Source organism: Lagopus leucura, unplaced genomic scaffold (genome assembly GCF_019238085.1).
Source record: "Lagopus leucura isolate 7727_CA_CO unplaced genomic scaffold, USGS_WTPT01 205-8_obj-0_obj, whole genome shotgun sequence".
Lineage (NCBI taxonomy): Eukaryota > Metazoa > Chordata > Aves > Galliformes > Phasianidae > Lagopus > Lagopus leucura.
The window spans coordinates 13,413-29,131 of NW_024963055.1; the positions used below are offsets into that span (position 1 = coordinate 13,413).

The 15,719-nt window shown below is 61.6% G+C and overlaps 2 protein-coding genes across 16 annotated transcripts in view; both read right to left on the minus strand.

The window, feature by feature from the left end:
• Window positions 1–9: 9 nt before the first annotated feature.
• CTSK (cathepsin K) lies at window positions 10–3,117 on the minus strand. Its single transcript, XM_042891138.1, has 8 exons — window positions 2,586–3,117; window positions 1,871–1,988; window positions 1,645–1,767; window positions 1,235–1,390; window positions 936–1,154; window positions 685–850; window positions 335–440; window positions 10–248 (listed from the first exon to the last, which is right to left on the minus strand). Exons 1-8 carry the CDS (start codon window positions 2,591–2,593, stop codon window positions 149–151), a joined length of 996 nt encoding a protein of 331 aa, XP_042747072.1. The 5' UTR covers window positions 2,594–3,117; the 3' UTR covers window positions 10–148.
• A 391-nt stretch (window positions 3,118–3,508) lies between these two features.
• ARNT (aryl hydrocarbon receptor nuclear translocator) overlaps window positions 3,509–15,719 on the minus strand; it is a 19,361-nt gene continuing 7,150 nt past the window's right edge. The window contains exons 5-23 of one of the 15 annotated variants that reach the window (XM_042891110.1): window positions 15,195–15,239; window positions 12,761–12,974; window positions 12,224–12,437; window positions 12,078–12,140; window positions 11,866–11,965; window positions 11,420–11,485; window positions 10,849–10,934; window positions 10,342–10,418; window positions 10,055–10,189; window positions 9,576–9,650; window positions 8,649–8,800; window positions 6,982–7,092; window positions 6,701–6,776; window positions 6,425–6,545; window positions 6,082–6,181; window positions 5,547–5,696; window positions 4,903–5,081; window positions 4,418–4,566; window positions 3,509–3,860 (exon numbers count right to left, since the gene is read on the minus strand). In XM_042891110.1, the coding sequence (XP_042747044.1) occupies window positions 3,771–3,860; window positions 4,418–4,566; window positions 4,903–5,081; window positions 5,547–5,696; window positions 6,082–6,181; window positions 6,425–6,545; window positions 6,701–6,776; window positions 6,982–7,092; window positions 8,649–8,800; window positions 9,576–9,650; window positions 10,055–10,189; window positions 10,342–10,418; window positions 10,849–10,934; window positions 11,420–11,485; window positions 11,866–11,965; window positions 12,078–12,140; window positions 12,224–12,437; window positions 12,761–12,974; window positions 15,195–15,239 (2,203 nt within the window). In that variant the 3' untranslated portion in view covers window positions 3,509–3,770. Of the gene's footprint in view, window positions 3,861–4,417; window positions 4,567–4,902; window positions 5,082–5,545; window positions 5,697–6,081; window positions 6,182–6,424; window positions 6,546–6,700; window positions 6,777–6,981; window positions 7,093–8,648; window positions 8,801–9,575; window positions 9,651–10,054; window positions 10,190–10,341; window positions 10,419–10,848; window positions 10,935–11,419; window positions 11,486–11,865; window positions 11,966–12,077; window positions 12,144–12,223; window positions 12,438–12,760; window positions 12,975–15,194; window positions 15,240–15,719 lie in introns of all 15 variants that reach the window. The other 14 variants (XM_042891116.1, XM_042891115.1, XM_042891109.1 and 11 more) reach the window with 14 other exon arrangements.

Consider the following 15,719-nt stretch of genomic DNA (forward strand, 5'->3'; position numbering starts at 1 on the left):
CGCTCACAGCTTTCTCCCCAACCACTTTTATTTGAAAAACAAAACCCCATCGCCCTCCGCATCCCCCAAGGGACGCAGAGATGAGATGCACTTTGGGGGGGGGTTCCAGCCCCCCAGCCCCACTCCTGCAGACGGACGCTGGCGCCGCTCACATTTTGGGGAAGCTGGCGAGGTTGGCGATGCCGCAGGCGTTGTTCATATTGCGGGCCAGCAGCACGTAGCCCTTATTGCCCCATTCCGTGCCCCAGCTGTGCAAGGGGGGGCGCAGCATCAGTTGTTGGCCACCCCAAGGCCGGGGGGTGAGGATGGGGGCTGGGGTCCCGTTCCGCCATACCTGTTCTTGAGGATCCAGTGCTTGGTGCCCTTCTGCGCGCCGTACCCCACCGCCAGCACCGCGTGGTTGATGTTCTCTGCGTTGCAGCTCGTGTCGTAGTACACCCCTATGGGGGGGCAGAGCTCCGTGCCTCAGTTTCCCCCTGCACAGAGGCGTTCCCTCACCCCTCACCCCCTCCGTGTCTCAGTTCCCCCCACCGACCCCAACCAGAGGGATCAGATGGGATCCCCCGTCCTTTGTCCCCTCCACACCTCAGCCTCCCCCCAGCAGACGGTTCCCCCAACCTTCACTCCATCTACGCCTCATTTTCCCCCACTGCCCCCCACGATTGGGGTCCCCCCGCCCCTCACCACGGCTGTAGAACTGGAAGGAGGGCAGGCTGGCATCGATGCCCACCGACACGGGCCCGATCCTGGCCACAGCACGCTTCAGAGCTTTCTCGTTGCCTTCGGGGATCTCCCGATAGCCGCGACATTTGGCCGCCTTCCCGGTGGGGCTGTACATGCAGCTCTCATCCTGCAGGACCCCCGGGGCCGAATGAACCACGGCGATGGGGGCACACAGGAGATGAACCCACAGGCTGCCCCCCGGCCCCACAGACCTGCCCGATGTAGGGGTACGCGTCCTCCGAGTCGATGCCGCGGTTCTGCCGGACGTACTCGAAGGCGTTGGTCATGTAGCCCCCGCCGCAGCCATTGTTGTTGGAGACGCAGTCCACCAGGTTCTGGGGGCTGAGCGAAAGCAGTTTCCCCGTCCGACGCTTCAGCTGCCCTTCCAGAGCTCCCACCGAGCTGAAAGCCCAACACGAACCGCACTGCCCCTGTGGGGATGCGGGGTGACAGCGTGGGGTGACGCGGGGGGGCGCCACGTGGGGCAGAGCCCCATCGGCGCCGCGCTCACCTGGTTCTTAACGGGGGTCACGTAGCCCTTCCGCCTCCAATCCACAGCCGGTGGGGCTCTGCTGCTCCAGTCGGGGACGTACAGGGTGCCATTGGGGCGCGGGTGGCTGCGGGGGACCCTCAGCCCCGTCATCGTCCTCACCACCTCCTCACTGGTCTGGGGGTGGAGAGGGGCAGGGGGGGGGCGGCCCTGGGTCTCAGCAGCACCAAAGGGTGCTGCTGCCGTCCCCACTGCTACCCCACACCGTCCCCACCGCTGTCCCCATTGCTGCCCCCATCTCTGTCCCCGCCGCCATCCCCACTGCTGTCACCTGCCCCCATCGTGGTCCCCATCGCTGCCTCCACCGCCGTCCCCACTGCTGTCTCAATTGTCCCCACCTGTCCCCGTTGCTGCCCCCCGGCCCCACTCACCAAATCCCCCAGGTGGTTCATGGCCAGCTGGAAGGAATGCCTTCCCAGCGCGTGCTCTGCGTTGTGGGCGTTGATGTAGCGCAGGTTTTTCTCCCAAATCAATCTCCGGGATATTTCATCCTCCTGGGACGAGACGGCGCTGGGACGGACGGATGGACGGACACCAGCCTCACCCCAGCACCGACCCCATAGGGACACCACCGCCCTGCAGCCCCCAGCCCCACACCTTGCCGTTGTACTGCTTGCTGTGCTTTCTCTTCCATAAGTCCCATTGGGCGTCCAGCTCCGGCTTGGGGCGCAGCTGTGCCACGGCCATGGGGAGCAGCAGCGCCAGCAGCGCGGGCCTGGGGGGCAGCAGAGTGATGAGGGTGGGGGGGTCTGAGCCCGGCGGTGCTGGGAATGGGGGGGGCAGCATCCCACACACCCCACAGCTGCAGGGAGCGGAGCCCACGGGGACGCAGAGCCCAGAGCTGCAGCGGCGTCGGCTGTAAGGGACCCTCAGCACTGCTCACCATGGGGGGATCCAGGACCCCCCCCCCACCATCAGATTTGGGGATCAGGACCCCGACCCCCCCCACAGTCAGATGTGGGCCAGGCCCCGCTGGCTGCATGCAAGCATCCCATGATCGGGGACAGCTGGTTCCCATTAAAGCTCTGCTGGAACCCACATCAGGATCCCGTGGCTGGGCAGAGGGGGGCTGGGGGGGAAACCATCAGATCCCCCCCCTTCAACCCCCAACCCCCCCCACCCACACCCCAGCACAGGGCAGGCAGCACTGCAGCCCCCAACCGCTCTCTGTGCCTCAGTTTCCCCTCCCTGACCCCAACCAGCAGAAGCTCTGGCTGTCGCCACATTGACCCCATTCCCCCCATCCCCACTGGGCCGCCCTTCCCTGGGGGGGCAGGGGAAGGTGGGGGGGCACAGCAGCCCCCAGCCTCACCGCAGCATCGCTCTGCCAGGGATGGAAGCTCAGTGCAGACAGGACGGAGCTGCTGCTGCTTCGTTGGCTCTTTTATGGCGTCGGATTGAGGAAGTGGAGGCAGCTGGAAAATGTTGGCAGTGGAAGCGAACGGCAGCGGAGGGAGGGAGGAGACCGAGGGGAAGGGGGGGCAGCCCCCCCCCCAATGCTTTCACATGATGCTGCTGTGGGGTGAGGGCTGAGTCACCCCATAGAGGGGAACCACCGCCACGGCCTGGGGTCACTGCTGAGCAGGGGGGAGTCGGGGCGCCCCGGGGGGTGCAGAGATGGGGGTCCAGGTAGCGGCCCTGGGGGGAGCAGGCAGCGGTTTTGCTGCCCGCCTTCCTTCACTCACTGCCCCATGGGGGTCACACACTGCAGTCGCCCCCCGCCCTCCTCCTCTGCCCCAGATGGGGATGAAGAGTCCCAGCGTGGGGCTGTGGGGGGCAGACGGACAGACGGACCCCCCCAGGGCTGAGCTGTTCCTCCATCAGCACTGAGTCAGCTCAGCACGGGGCTCTGACTGCGCCGCGTGTGACCACAGGGTGACAAAGTGTGGGGGGGGGGGGGCCCCGGGGGGCCCCCCGGCCCCCGGGGCGGGGGGCACGGAGACACACGGCAGCCCCAAGGGAAGGGCTGGGAAGATCCTCCGTCCTTTGGAAAGGCTTCAGCTCCGCGCCCCCCAGCACGAGGAGGAAGAAGCAGAAGCAGCTCCTCGGGGTCCCCATCGCTGCCATGGGGCAGCAGTGGAAGACTCAAGGCTTTCCCCCCCTGCTGGCAGCTCCGGGGCTTCCCTCCAGCCCTGCTCGTCGAATCCCCGGCTCCCGGCCCCCCCCCCCCCCTCCCCAGCCCACCCCCCCCTGCACAGCACAGGAGCTCCGTGGTGGCAGCAGAGGCACCCAACGTCCTTTTGTGTTTTTATAGAAAAGTCGCGGTAGAGAAGAGGGAAATACAAACAGGAAAAGCCGCCTCGGGAGTCTGGGGGACAAAAGGGGGGCGGCCGCCCTTCAGTCCCACTGAGCGCCCCGGGCAGCACGGAGCCTCCAGCAGGCAAAGAGTTCACAAAGTTCAGCAGCCTTTGAGCCCCACCAGAGCGGCGCCTTTGCTTCCCTTAGGCGCAGGTTTAACGTTACAGCGCGCGGCCGCTCCGCCCCCAGAGCTCCAGTTTTACTCTGAAAAAGAAGGGAAGATGTTCAGCTCGGGGAACTCCTCGTTGTTGTAGTTGGGGCCTTGGTCTCCCAGCATGGTCAGCATGTCCTGCGGGGCAGAAGAAGAGAGGCTGGGTTAGAGCAGCACGGCAGAGCGCGGGCACTGCGCCCCCAGGGCCCCAAACCCCCCCATCTCCCCCCCCCCGGGACTCAGCCCTCCGTGCCCAGGCCCCCACCCCACGTTTCTGTGCTGCCCTGAGGCTGTGGGGCAGAGGGGAGGGGGGTGGCTGGGTGAACCTGGGCGCTTTTCCCAGCCGTTCTGTGGCGCTGTGCCCCGCGCAGCTCAGCCCCACGCCTTTAGGGCCGCTTTGTGCTTTTTGTTTTTTACATCACGGGGTTTTTGCTGCTTGCTCTCTTTAAACGAGAGCCGTAAGGGCCGACCTGGCAGCAGAACCGGCGGGATTTCACGCCGATCGTGGGACGGCAGGGGACAAAGCCGACCGTGCAGAGCAGCTCCGCCCCCCGCCCGCAGCCCCGCCAGCGACCCCCGAGCCGCAGCCCTTCCCGGAAGCCACGGACGGACGGATGAGCAGCCGGGCGCCCGGACACGAGCAAAACCCCTCGGCCCCCGCGTCCTCGCAGCCAGGGAACAAAGCGCGGCCTTACCGAGAAGGCCTCGGGTTGGCCGGGCTGCTGCACGTGCTGCTCCCCCGGCGCCGCGCCGTGCTGCTGGCCCTGCCACTGCGGCCACATCCCCACTCCTTCGGCCGCCGCCCGGGGCTGGAACGAGGCGGGGGCCTGCGCTGCATCTGCGGCTGTTTAACAAGGAAGCAATCAGCAGAGTTTCCTGCCGCAACCGACGGTCGTTTCTCCGATCGCCCCGGGACCGCGCTCCAAGCGCCGCCCTGAGCCGCATCAACAGGACGGGACCCCGGGAAACGCCGGCGCGCAGCCGGAGCTGCAGGGTGCCGGAGCTCCGCGCTTCCTCCCGCTCAGCCCCAGCACTGACGGGGCTTCACCTGAAGCCGTCGCCCCGAGGCGGCGCACTGGGAGCGGCCGGGCTCAGCATCCGCGCGTCCCCGACACGCAGAGCACCGAGGGCCCCCGGCCGCTTTACGAGGGCTGCCCGCTGCCCCCCTCGCTGCACTCACTGAAGCCCACGCCGCGGCCGGGGAGGTTTGGGAACGCAGAGCTGCCGGGGGAAGCCGCGGAGCCTGGAGCTGCCATGGGGCTGAAGGAGGACGGGGTGCCCTGGAACGTCCCCATGCTGAAGGAAGGAGGCCGGGCCTTCACTGCTTGCGAGGCCACCTGCTGTAAGGCAGCAAGAAACGGGGGGGGAAGGAGACGTGTTCGCTTGGACCCGGTCTGAGGCAGGGCGAGGCGCTGCTGGCCCGGCTCCGGTCTGCACGCACAGCGGTGCCCCCCCCCCTTCTGCCGAGCGGAGCAGCGCTCCATTGCAGGCTCTCCAAGCTCCCATCTCCGCCTGCAGGAACCCCAGCAGCGCCCAGGAGGCAAACGGTCCCGCAGCGCCTCAACGCTTCCATCGGAGCAGCAACGTTTCTCCCCCTCACCCCCCCTCCCTCCAGCATTTCCTCAGCGGAAACACCGGGAAGGAGCTCAGCGAAGCCCAAAACCGCAGGGAAGCGTGGGGCCAAAGGGGGGGCGAGGGGCGGCCCAGCGACGCAGCCCAGCAGCCGCCGGCTCCGCAGCTCTGCAAGCCGTTCCGACCTCCAAGCAAGCGGCAGAAGCACCCAGCGGAGCTCAGCCCCGAGCCGGGCGTTCGGGCTTTGCTACCTGGGCCGTGAACGCCGGTCGGGTCCCGGCCGCCCAGCTGCTCCCGCTGACCTGAGCGGGGCTGGCGTGGCGTGAGATCTGAGCCAGGATCCGGCCCGACGCCGCCGGCTGCTGCTGGACGATGTTCACCGGAGGCACCAGGCTGCCGCTCCTGGGGGGGGAAAAGCCCTCAGCTGGACTCGGTGCATCGCGGGCGGCAGCGGCGCAAACAGCCGCAGCGCTTCCCCCCGGCGCCCCGTAGGCACAGCAGCTGCCGGCCCGGCTCGGTTCTGCAGCGACGCCCCGCGCATCCAGAGGCGCCGCCGCTCCGCGGCCCCGGTTCGGTCAGCAGGGGAAAAGCAGGGCGGGAGCGGCGCGAGGAGCCGAAAGCAGCCGGGCCGGCGGGGGGGCGCCCAGCTCCTCTTCCCCTCCTCTGTGCCCCGGCCCCGCAGGGGCTGCCCTGCATTTCCGAGCGTTTGCAGACGGGGGCGAAGCGGGATGGGAAAAGGGCAAAGGCCGAGGAGGTCGGCGAAAATGGCGGCGCAGGAAAAGCTCACCTGAAGCCGTCAGCGGGCCGCGACGGCGTGAAAGCGTTTCCCTGCGGGAACAGCGGGGGAGCGGCAGGCAGCGAGCTGGCAGGAATGGCTTTGTTCTGGTCTGCGGAGAGAGGCCGGGTGAGCGGGGCGGAGCGGCTCCGAAGCGCTGAGCGCGGCGGCTCCTTACGTGGGACTGCAGGCAGCCCCGGAGGAGCCCCATTAATTTGCTGTTCTCTCGTTTTCTAACAAGCTTTGAATCCAGGTCCCCCGGGGCTCGAGCGCCCGCTCAGCCCGCAGACACCGGGACCCAACGCAACGGGCGCAGAGCCGAACCCAGGCGAGGCGAAGCCGCAGCACCGCGCACCTGCATTGATGCCGCTGTAGATCTCCCCGAACCTCGGGTCCCTCTCCTGGTTGAAGAGGCTCTCCGCCTTCTCCAGCGGCTTGCTGTGCTCCGGCCCGGCGGCGGCGGGCTGCACGGGGACCTGCAGAGCGGAAGCGCTGAGCGGCGCAGGGGGGGCAGCGCTGCAGCCGGGCCGCTCCGCAGCGCAGCCGGGAGGAGTCGAGCCGCCCTCCCTGCCCGAACCCCTCCCGGAAAAGGGGGGGAGCTGCTGACAGCGCAGCCGAAGCCCCGATTTACCTGCTCGTACCCGGACAGGCTCTCTCTTCCTGGGACCACTTCCAACTCTGCCTGCGGCGGCGGTGGCTGCTGCTGCCTGGAATAGAAAGCGTTTGTAACAGGAGAAGAGCGGCCGCTAAAAGCCTTTGCTGGGGGCACGGATCCTCTGCGGTCCCACCAATGGCTGATGAGCCCAGAGGAGTTCACTGCTGCAGAGAGGAAGGTGAGGGGAGGAAAGCTACTGGACAGGAGGGCAGAACCGGCGCGGGAGGCACAGTGAAAGGAGCCGAGCACCTCCTGACCTTGAGGGCAGCTGCGCTGTGCCCATCTCCAGGGGAAGGCTGACACTCTGCCCCAGCTGGGGCCTCTGCATTGGGTTTGACAGGGCAGGTCGAGATTCCTGGCTTGAGTTCCTTTAAAGCAAAGAAAAAGGGGGAAAAAAAAGCAAACAGATTTAAAAAGTACCAAATGAGAGCAAACAGCTGGGTGCTGCCTGCAGGAGGACGTGTCTGCATCAGCCTGCAATGGAGCTGCTTTTGCAAAAGCTCTTCCAGTGAAGGATCCTTCCTCCCAGCCTCCTGTCCCTGAGAGCAGGGCTGGCCATGGAACACAATTTAAGGATCCATGGGCTCTGCCCCCTCCAGCCCAGAGCAGGGAGCAGCCTGCACCACCTCTGTGCCACTGCTGCAGCACAAGCAAAGGCCGGAGGGGCCTACAAACGCCCCACGTTTCCCATGTAAATCTACACCACTGCAGAGCTACAGCCTGCAGCCACCGCAGCACCTCCAGCCTCCGACCCACACCTCGTGCAGCTCTTTATGCTTCCTGTTAACTCTCAGCAGTCATTTTCCTCCCAGAAGGAAGGAGCGGAGGTGCAGCGCTTTGTCAGCAGCTCTTCTGCAAGCTGCTGGCTCTGAAGCGGCGCCCGATCCTGGAGGAGGAGCAACGCCACAGCAGCAGCCCAGCAGAGATGCACACAGCTAAACTGCACCACAAACAGCCTGCTGCCCCCAGCCCGAGCCTGACAGCACTTCTGAGGGTGTGAGCATGGATGTGAGGATGGAAATGCGTGGAATGAGCGAGCTCAAAGAGAGACCTCTGCTGCCAGGACAGAGACGAAGGCCTGCTCTCAGCCCAGGGCTCTTAAAGCCCAAGGGATCTGGCTGACGCTGCTCAGCTCAGAGCTTTCTCATCACAAGCTGGGGGAAGGAAGAAGCGCTACCTGAGCTCCTGGTTCTTTCCTCACCTCAAATACAACCCAAATCCTGCCTTTCTTTCCACCTGCCCCCAGGCACAAGCAATCCTGACTGACTTGCAGAGGTCCCAGCTGAGGGCCTGAAGCTACGAACCCCAGCCAGGAGGTGTTTTCCCTTGTTTCCCTTTGCTCTGTAAGGGCCTCGCAGCTCCTCCAGGGCACGGGCAGCACTCTGATGGAGCACTGTGTGCTGCTGACACAGCGAGACAGATGGGGGGAAAAGGAGAGCAGCACGAGGGCAGCCTGCCCCAAGCACCGCTCAGGAGCTGCTTCTGAATCTGAGCACAAACTACAGGAGAAAAATAAGCACTTAACTTCCTACCATCAACTGTCCTGCTGTGGAAAAGCCACCCTGGAGCAGAGGATGGGGCAGCAGGAGCTGCGTTCGGCTGCGAGCCCCCCTAACATCAGAGCTCTGAATGCAAACAGACAGAAACTTGCTCCAGCTACCAGGGCGAAGCGAGGCGCTGCTGCAGCGCAGCCCTGCCTCTGAGCCAAAGGCTCCTCCTGCACTCTGCAGTCCTTCGGCATCTGCCTCAGCCCAGCCAAAGGGCGCCCAGGGGTTTCCTGGCTCCTGCAGGGCCTGCACGCACTGAGGGGAAGTTGGTGAGGGAGAGGCCGAAGCTCCTGCGGCTCCGTGCTGCCGTTTGCTCTGGGCGAAGCCCTGGGGTTGGTGTGCTACCGCCGGGCGGCGAGGCGTTTCCATGTACATACTTGACGTTGGTGTTGGTACAGATGATGTACTCAATTTCATCCGAGTAGGGGTTCTGGAAGGTAAAGGAGCTGGTTCTCATCCAGAGCCATTCCCGGTTTTTGGATCGGAATCGGAACATGACTGACAGAACCTGGCCTTTTAACTTCACCACCTAAAAAAATGTAACGCCATCAGTAGGACCTGATCAAAGAAGGGGTTGAAGAGCAACTTCCTCTGAGCCACCCCCCTCAAAGCTGTGATGGCCCCTGCCTCAACCCCTGCCTCAACCCCTGCCTGAAGCCCTTGCCTCCGGAGCCCAGCAGCACTGCTGCCATTCCCTCACGCTACCCAAGACCCGAATGACGCGGGAGGGGGGACCTGACTTCACACTGTGGCTTTTGCTTTTCTCATCTCTTTGCCCTGGTGAGATGTATGAGAAAACCTGCAGCAAAAGAAGCACGCAGCGCTGCTTCTGCTCCCGGCTGCGGGGACGAATGGACATGAGCAGCTCTCCTGGAGTCATGGAAGCGCGGGGCAGCCTTACCTGCCCTGCCACAAAGTCCAGCGCCCTCAGAAATAAGAGTAACCACAACAGGGCAAACAAATCACATCCATTCCGAGCTCTGCAGCACTGGGCTGGGCCCTAGGGATGAACCATGTTTCAGCCACGGGAGCGTGTTGGAGCAGGCTCTTTGTAAGCATGTCTCTGGCCCTAAAAGCAGACTGGACCAGCAACCAGAGGATGAATTCAAGAGTCAGACATCAGATGCTTCTCTTTTGTTTTGCGCTACTGCCGTTCTGTGACTACATCTGTAGCTGCTTCCATTCCTAAGGTTTATTCTTCTGTTGTTTTGGTTTTTTCTTCCAGTTATGTTTCACTGCTTTGCAAGCACCAAGACAGACTCTAATTTGAACACCACACACAGAGGGGTCGTTAAGGGCTTTACCTGCTGAAAGCTGTCCCGCAAAAGCTGCTGGTCCTCTGGGTGACAGAAGTCCACAATGTCCTTCCCCAGGAGTTCCTAATTTTGAAGGAAGTGGGAGAGAGATGAAGGCAGTTTGCACAGGAACTCACGCTCCCTCGGTTCCACTTTAGAGCTGCTCCCCCAGCAGCAGCGCTGCCACTGCCAGCCCCAGCACACGGCGCAGCTGCAGGACCTGCTGTGCTGTTCTAACGTTTGATCTCCAATTCACGTGGAGCAACAGCAACCTTAACTGACAGCTGACACAACTCAGAGCTGCCAGCTCCATCCACCATCAAAGCACTGCAGAAAGTGGATCAAAAGCCACTGCTGGAGGAGGAGCACGCGCCTGGGCGCTGTTTGGCCAGGCCTGTGCGACAAGCAGGGCCACGAGGCACAGAAGGGGAGGAGAAAAGCGAGTCTGAGCAGCAGCTGTGCTCAGGAAGCTCCTGCTGCTCTCTCACCTGTGGCTGGTAGCCAACAGTGGCCACACAGCGGTGGTCTATGAAGGTGAAAATGCCTTCCGTGTTGTGCCGGGAGATGAACTCTGTTGGCTGACAAACGTTGCTCATGTCTGTGCAGTTGGGTGAGCTGGTGACCTGCGAGGAAAGGCAGCGGCGGGAGCTGAGCCGGCAGAGCTGTGCTGTGCTGGGCAGCCCTGGGCCCTGCAGGAGGATCTGCAGCCGTCAGGGAACGCAGTGCAGCCCTGCAGGCTTCAGGACAACGCTGAGCCCTGGACGATGCTACGCACCTGCAGCCGGCCGATGGCCACGAGGCAAAACTTGCTGCCCTGGCCAGCATCTGGGTCATCGTCAGGCAGCGAAACACCTGAGAGAGGAGTGCCAAAAATTCCAGCAAGGTCAGTACAGGAAGAACTGCTGATTTCGGGGAAAAAAAGACAGACATGCAGTTCTGGCTCTGAGGAACTTCTCCACCCCATTCTGTACTCAGAATCCTCTTCCATGAAGGAATTTGCTAAGTTAAGCTGCCTCCCCGCTCCTCATTCCTTGCCAGAATGGTTTGAGTTCTCTCTCTTCCAGCCAGCACATCAGGCAGCCTGCCACGATTCCTGCCCTCTGCAGAGGGTCCCGTTCAGACACAAACCTCCACCATCCCACATCTGCAACAATCAGTTCAGTCCCAACACAACGAAAAGCGACAGATGTGCACGGGAAGCATTTGCTCGCACGTTCAGCTCAGAGGGGACAGCTTCAGAGCCGTGTCCTCAGGCACAGCTGGGGCTTTGCAGAGCCCTTACCTGCAGGGGGCCAGGCCTTGATGTAACCCGTGCAATGCACCACCACGTAGTGAGGCTCTCCGTCCTTCGTCGCGCCCAAGCCGTTCCTTGGGAGAGAGAAGCAGCTGAGATCAGGCCAGGTGTCAAATCAGGTCAGGCAAGGTCTGTAATTGCCTTCAGAAAACTTCCACAGAACGTCGTGGAGGTAAAGAGAGACTGAATGTAAATGTGAGAGCTCTGAGGACACAGACTCGGGTCAGAAGGGACCTCAGGACTTCTGGGTCCTTCCCTGCAGAGCTGCCTTCCCACTGGGGACGTCAGAACCTGCCTCATCTTTTAATTAACACAAAGACAACATCCACCAGAGCCCAACAACAACAGTCTGAAGAACACGGGCTTTAAACCGACTTCAGACCCGAGTCTGGAGTCAAGGAAGTCTTATCTGCCCTAGGATGAACTTTGGTTCCTCCTCCAGCTCTTCTCACTCTCCTATGAGCTGTAGGAGCTCAGTGCCCCAGGCCTCCGCTGGGGAGCTGCAGCCCCTTGGATCCCAGCAACGCAGAGCTTTGCCCATCACCCTCATCTCACTCACCTGCAGCGATTCCTCATGAAGCTGAGACGATTTACAGACACTGAATCCACTGAGCTGTTGCCACACCTGTACCAGAATAAGGAGCGAGGAGGAAGAAAAGCTTTTGTCTTTCTTGGTCACGGTCAGAACAATCTCACCACCTTGAATTAGCCAAAGCACTCTATGAATGGGGATGAACCTCTGAGTCTCCATCACATAGATGGAAAGCACTGATTCTGGGTGCCTGAAGAAGAGCAGTGACACGTGGGGGTGAAATAAATTGTTACTGGAAGCTGAATGTCCTACAGCAACAGCAGAGAGCCATCTGAGCTCAGGGCAACTAAACTGGGCTGCTAGCTCTGCGTGGAAAGCCGTGCCACGTTACGTCCAGTGAGCAAAAGGAGCTGGAATAAGACGAGCGAGTTCAGCTTCAGCCTCGGGTGCCGTCCCTGCAGCTCTCTCATTACCTCATGCGGCAGATGAAGGATCTCCGGGAGCCCATGCACATCCTCATGGACTGCTGCCCCTCCTTCTTGACAGTCCCCGTCTTCAAATCCAGGATGCGACCTGAAGAAGGAAGGAGAACCCAGAGGTTGCCGCAGTTCCCCTCCTTTCCCCAGCGCAGGCACCAGGCAACGTGATTAGGAAACCATCAAGAGAGAAGTGTCACCAGTGGTACCTTTAGATGCACTCTCAGGGGGGGCTGCAGGATCCTTGTTAGAAAGGCACCAGGGTTTGGTTCCTTCTACAAAGGGAAGGTTTCAATCCTTGTCCTTCGCCGGCTCGCTCTGCCCTCCCCCTCCTGCCCCCCCCGGGCTGCGTTACCTGTCAGCGCGTTCTCGGAGGTGGAGAGCTGCTCCCTCAGCTTGCCCACATCGTCCGGGTGCACCTGGTCGTACAGCGTGCTGCCGAACCACTCCGACTGGGGCTGGTTGAGGACGGGAGTCACGGAGTCCGAGACGTAAACCACCCTCCCCGTCTCACAGGACACGATGAACAGAAAGCCGTCGGCCGCCTCCAGGATGAGGTGTTTGAGCTCCTGCGTTCACAACACACCAACCTCTCACTCCAGAGATACAGGCGTCGCCCCCCCAGCCCCCCTCGCCCTTGGATCCCCATCTCTGCCATCAGAGAATCACAGAGGGGCCCGGGTTGGAAGGAGCCTCGAGGATCACGGAGCTCCAACCCCCCGCCACACGCAGGGCCACCAGCCCCCCATCTCGCAGCCCAGGCTGCCCAGGGCCCCGTCCAGCCGGCCCTGAGCGCCTCCAGGGACAAACGGGGCACCACAGCCTCTCTGGGCAGCTGCTCCCACAACCACCCCCCACCCTGCAACGGCAGCGCTCCCCACAGAGCCAACACCTGATCAGTGAGGAAGGAGGGTTTGTAGGTGCCGTCCGTGGACGTGTTGCCTGTGCCACGCAGGGACTTCATGTGGGACACGGCCATTCGCAGGATGGTCAGCTTGTCTGGTTTGCGTGCCAGGGCGCTGCAGGTGGGCACCATGTCAGACAGCTCCGTGATGTAGGCAGTCATTTTGTTCCTCCGCCTACGTTCGATCTCGCTGTGATTCTCCCTGGGAGGAAAGCAGGAAGACGGAGTCAGCACCAGGCCGGGAGGCTCCGCTGCCTTCCGGGGTGCAGAACACAGAGATGCATTGGGGTCACCGGGAGTTGGGAGGACTGCAAGCACCCCGCATGCTGCTCGTGCACAAAGGGACGCGGGAACGAGTGCAAGGAGAAGAGCCTGCAGCTGCACCTCCCTGCTGCGGACGAGGAGCCTCGCTTTGTGCCACGCCACCTCCCTGCTGCCTCGGGAAGCTACAGGCTAAGCTACGCTGCTTGAGAAGACAAAGCAGCTTCTCCGTCACCTCTGGAACGCTTCAACCAAGGACTCCTTCCTTCGGCACAGCCCCTGCTCTCAGGGGGTGCAGCAGACTCCATCTGGAGCAGCACAGCACGCAGCAGATGCTCACCCCGCTCCCTGGTTGAGGACTGCACGCATCCCTCCACCTCCAGCAACCATCTAAGGAGGCCAGGGCTGCAATTAAGGCTTGGACATCTAAATTACCACGGACAAACCTCACCTGGCACTGCCCTCACGCAGATGCTGTGTTACACTGAGGTCCCCTTACAGTCATGTGGCAGAATGGAAGCTGCAGAGCAGACACTGCCTGACTGCACCAAGCGAGGCCAAGAGGGGCAGCCCCTCCACCAGCAGCCCCTGGTGCACACGCAGCTCCCACAGCCCTGCAACAAGTGCCGACCACCCACTGCCCTTTGTGAGGCCCTTCGTGGTCCTTTGCAAGCCTGCTCACAAGGCACGTTCCTCCCCAGGTCCCTGGGTCAGGATATCACCTCCAGACCCGTCCTTCCTATCCAGCGCTGCCGCCAAGTGGGTTTTCCCCAAAAAAGAACCTACAAGCCAGGTTTCCTACACAAAAGGATGGATGGGGTCTAAGGAAGCAGTGATGGGAACATGGAATGAGATGAGTGTGGGAGGAACAGACAGGCAGCGAGTTAAAGAAGACAAAACACGAGAAGGGAGCTGATCAGCACCAGACGTGCGCAGCCGTTCAGTGGCTGCACGCCTCACTGTGAGGTCAGAAGTGCTCAATTATCACACTCACCTTTAGTTCAGCTCCTCCTGCATGCTGGAGTGTGAAAACAAAGCCACCTCCACTAAAAGGCTACTGGGAAACCACCACAGCTTTCACTGCCAAGTGTTCTGAGCGTGCTGAGTGACAGCAGGAACTCGCTACCAGGGAGGAGGGAAGGGCGGCAGCTTCAAGGCCAACCCACCAAGCACTGCTGTGCTGCACCCACAGCCCCACCTCGTCCTCCTCATCCCCACGGATATTTAAGCTGTGCACCACCATTCAGGCAGGGCTGCGTTGGGGGGCTGTATCTAAAAGCAGGGATCAGCTGAGCAGAACTGAAGCCTCCTCAGCTCCACACACGACGAATAAGGCAGGGTGGAACAGCCCAGGGAAGACAGGGCAAGCCTGCAGGATGGCAGCCATCAGAGCAAGCCATCTCTGCAAGCTATCAACACAAATGATGATCAGAAAGCTGTGGGTGGCAAGCAGTAAAAACCCTGATGGCTTTTTCAGCTGTTTTTCGTTACTGCACAGCTTGGTGCAGCTTGGTGCACTTGGGGCAATGCTTTCCTGCAGCAGCTGCAGCTGCGCGCTCCCAGGGCGCGATTCTGTGCTGAGGTGCAACAGTGCAGCACTGAACGCCTCAAGCATTCCTGTGAGAGCCACAGCCCCATCGAACTGCAGCTGGGGATCCGGGGAATAACGGCCCTGTCTGCACTAAACCCGAGTTGTTCTCATGGAAGGGCTTCATTTTCCCTGGATGTTTTTTTTACAGGGCCACAAAATGAAGAGGTCGGAAGAAACAACCAACCTGCACGAGTGCGGCTCTGAAAGCCTCTCTGACATGAACTCAGCTCCTGTGATGAGCCCCGTTCAGGAGGGGCTGCGGCTCCCTGAGCAGCACAGGTCAGCAAAGCTGCAGTGCCGAGTGAAGCGGCCGCCCAAGCACGCTCAGCCCAGCAGCTTTCAAGGAGCAAATCCTCTGTGTGCCCCCATAGACATTCCTGCAGCAGGACTGGGTGCCTTTCCCCTCCTATTTCCAATTACACAGCAATTTCCAGCAGTCTGTTCATTTTCAAGCCCTCTACTGCAGCAGTGGGGGGAAGGAGGGGGACAAAAAGGAGGAGGGATGCCTAGAGAGACACGAAGGAAGGGCAACGCTCTGCTGGTCCATGCTCGCAATCTCCATTCTCCTACCTGGCAAGTCTCTCCTTATCCGCTGAACTCTGCTCATCATCAGACCTAAAAATAAAATCAGTGAGCTAAGCTCCAATGGAAAAAAAGTTGAATGGAATGAGAAGTGGGAGGATGCACGAGGAAACCCGGCCTGCAGGCACGCCTGCTCTGCAGAGGAGCGGCTCCACGGCATAACATGGGTGCTGTGCACCCTCACACAGCAGAGCAGTGCCAGCCAGCCAGGTTGTTTTAGAGCTCCGAGAGCTTTGTCAGATGGTGAACAGGTGGGGAGGAGGGGTTGTGTGAGCGAGTGCAGTTTGCTCCGTGCAAGATTAGGAGGTGAATGGCACAGCTACAAAGGGGGCCCCGACCACGTTCAGCTGACCTTTCCTTGAAGGAAAGGGAAATAAATCAAGGAGAGCCTCTGTGCTGTTACGAACAAACAGGAAAGCAGGTTTAAGGAAAAACAACAAAATCGGAGGACGGCTGGGCTCACGGGCAGCACAGCTCCAACACCACACATCCATGCAGTCAGCACAGCTCCAA

Coding starts and splice junctions, on each gene's coding strand:
- CTSK (XM_042891138.1), bottom strand. Junction 851..935: donor CGTACCCCTACATCGGGCAG/GTCTGTGGGGCC, acceptor GGGGTCCTGCAG/GATGAGAGCTGCATGTACAG. Junction 441..684: donor CTTCCAGTTCTACAGCCGTG/GTGAGGGGCGGG, acceptor GCCCCCCCATAG/GGGTGTACTACGACACGAGC.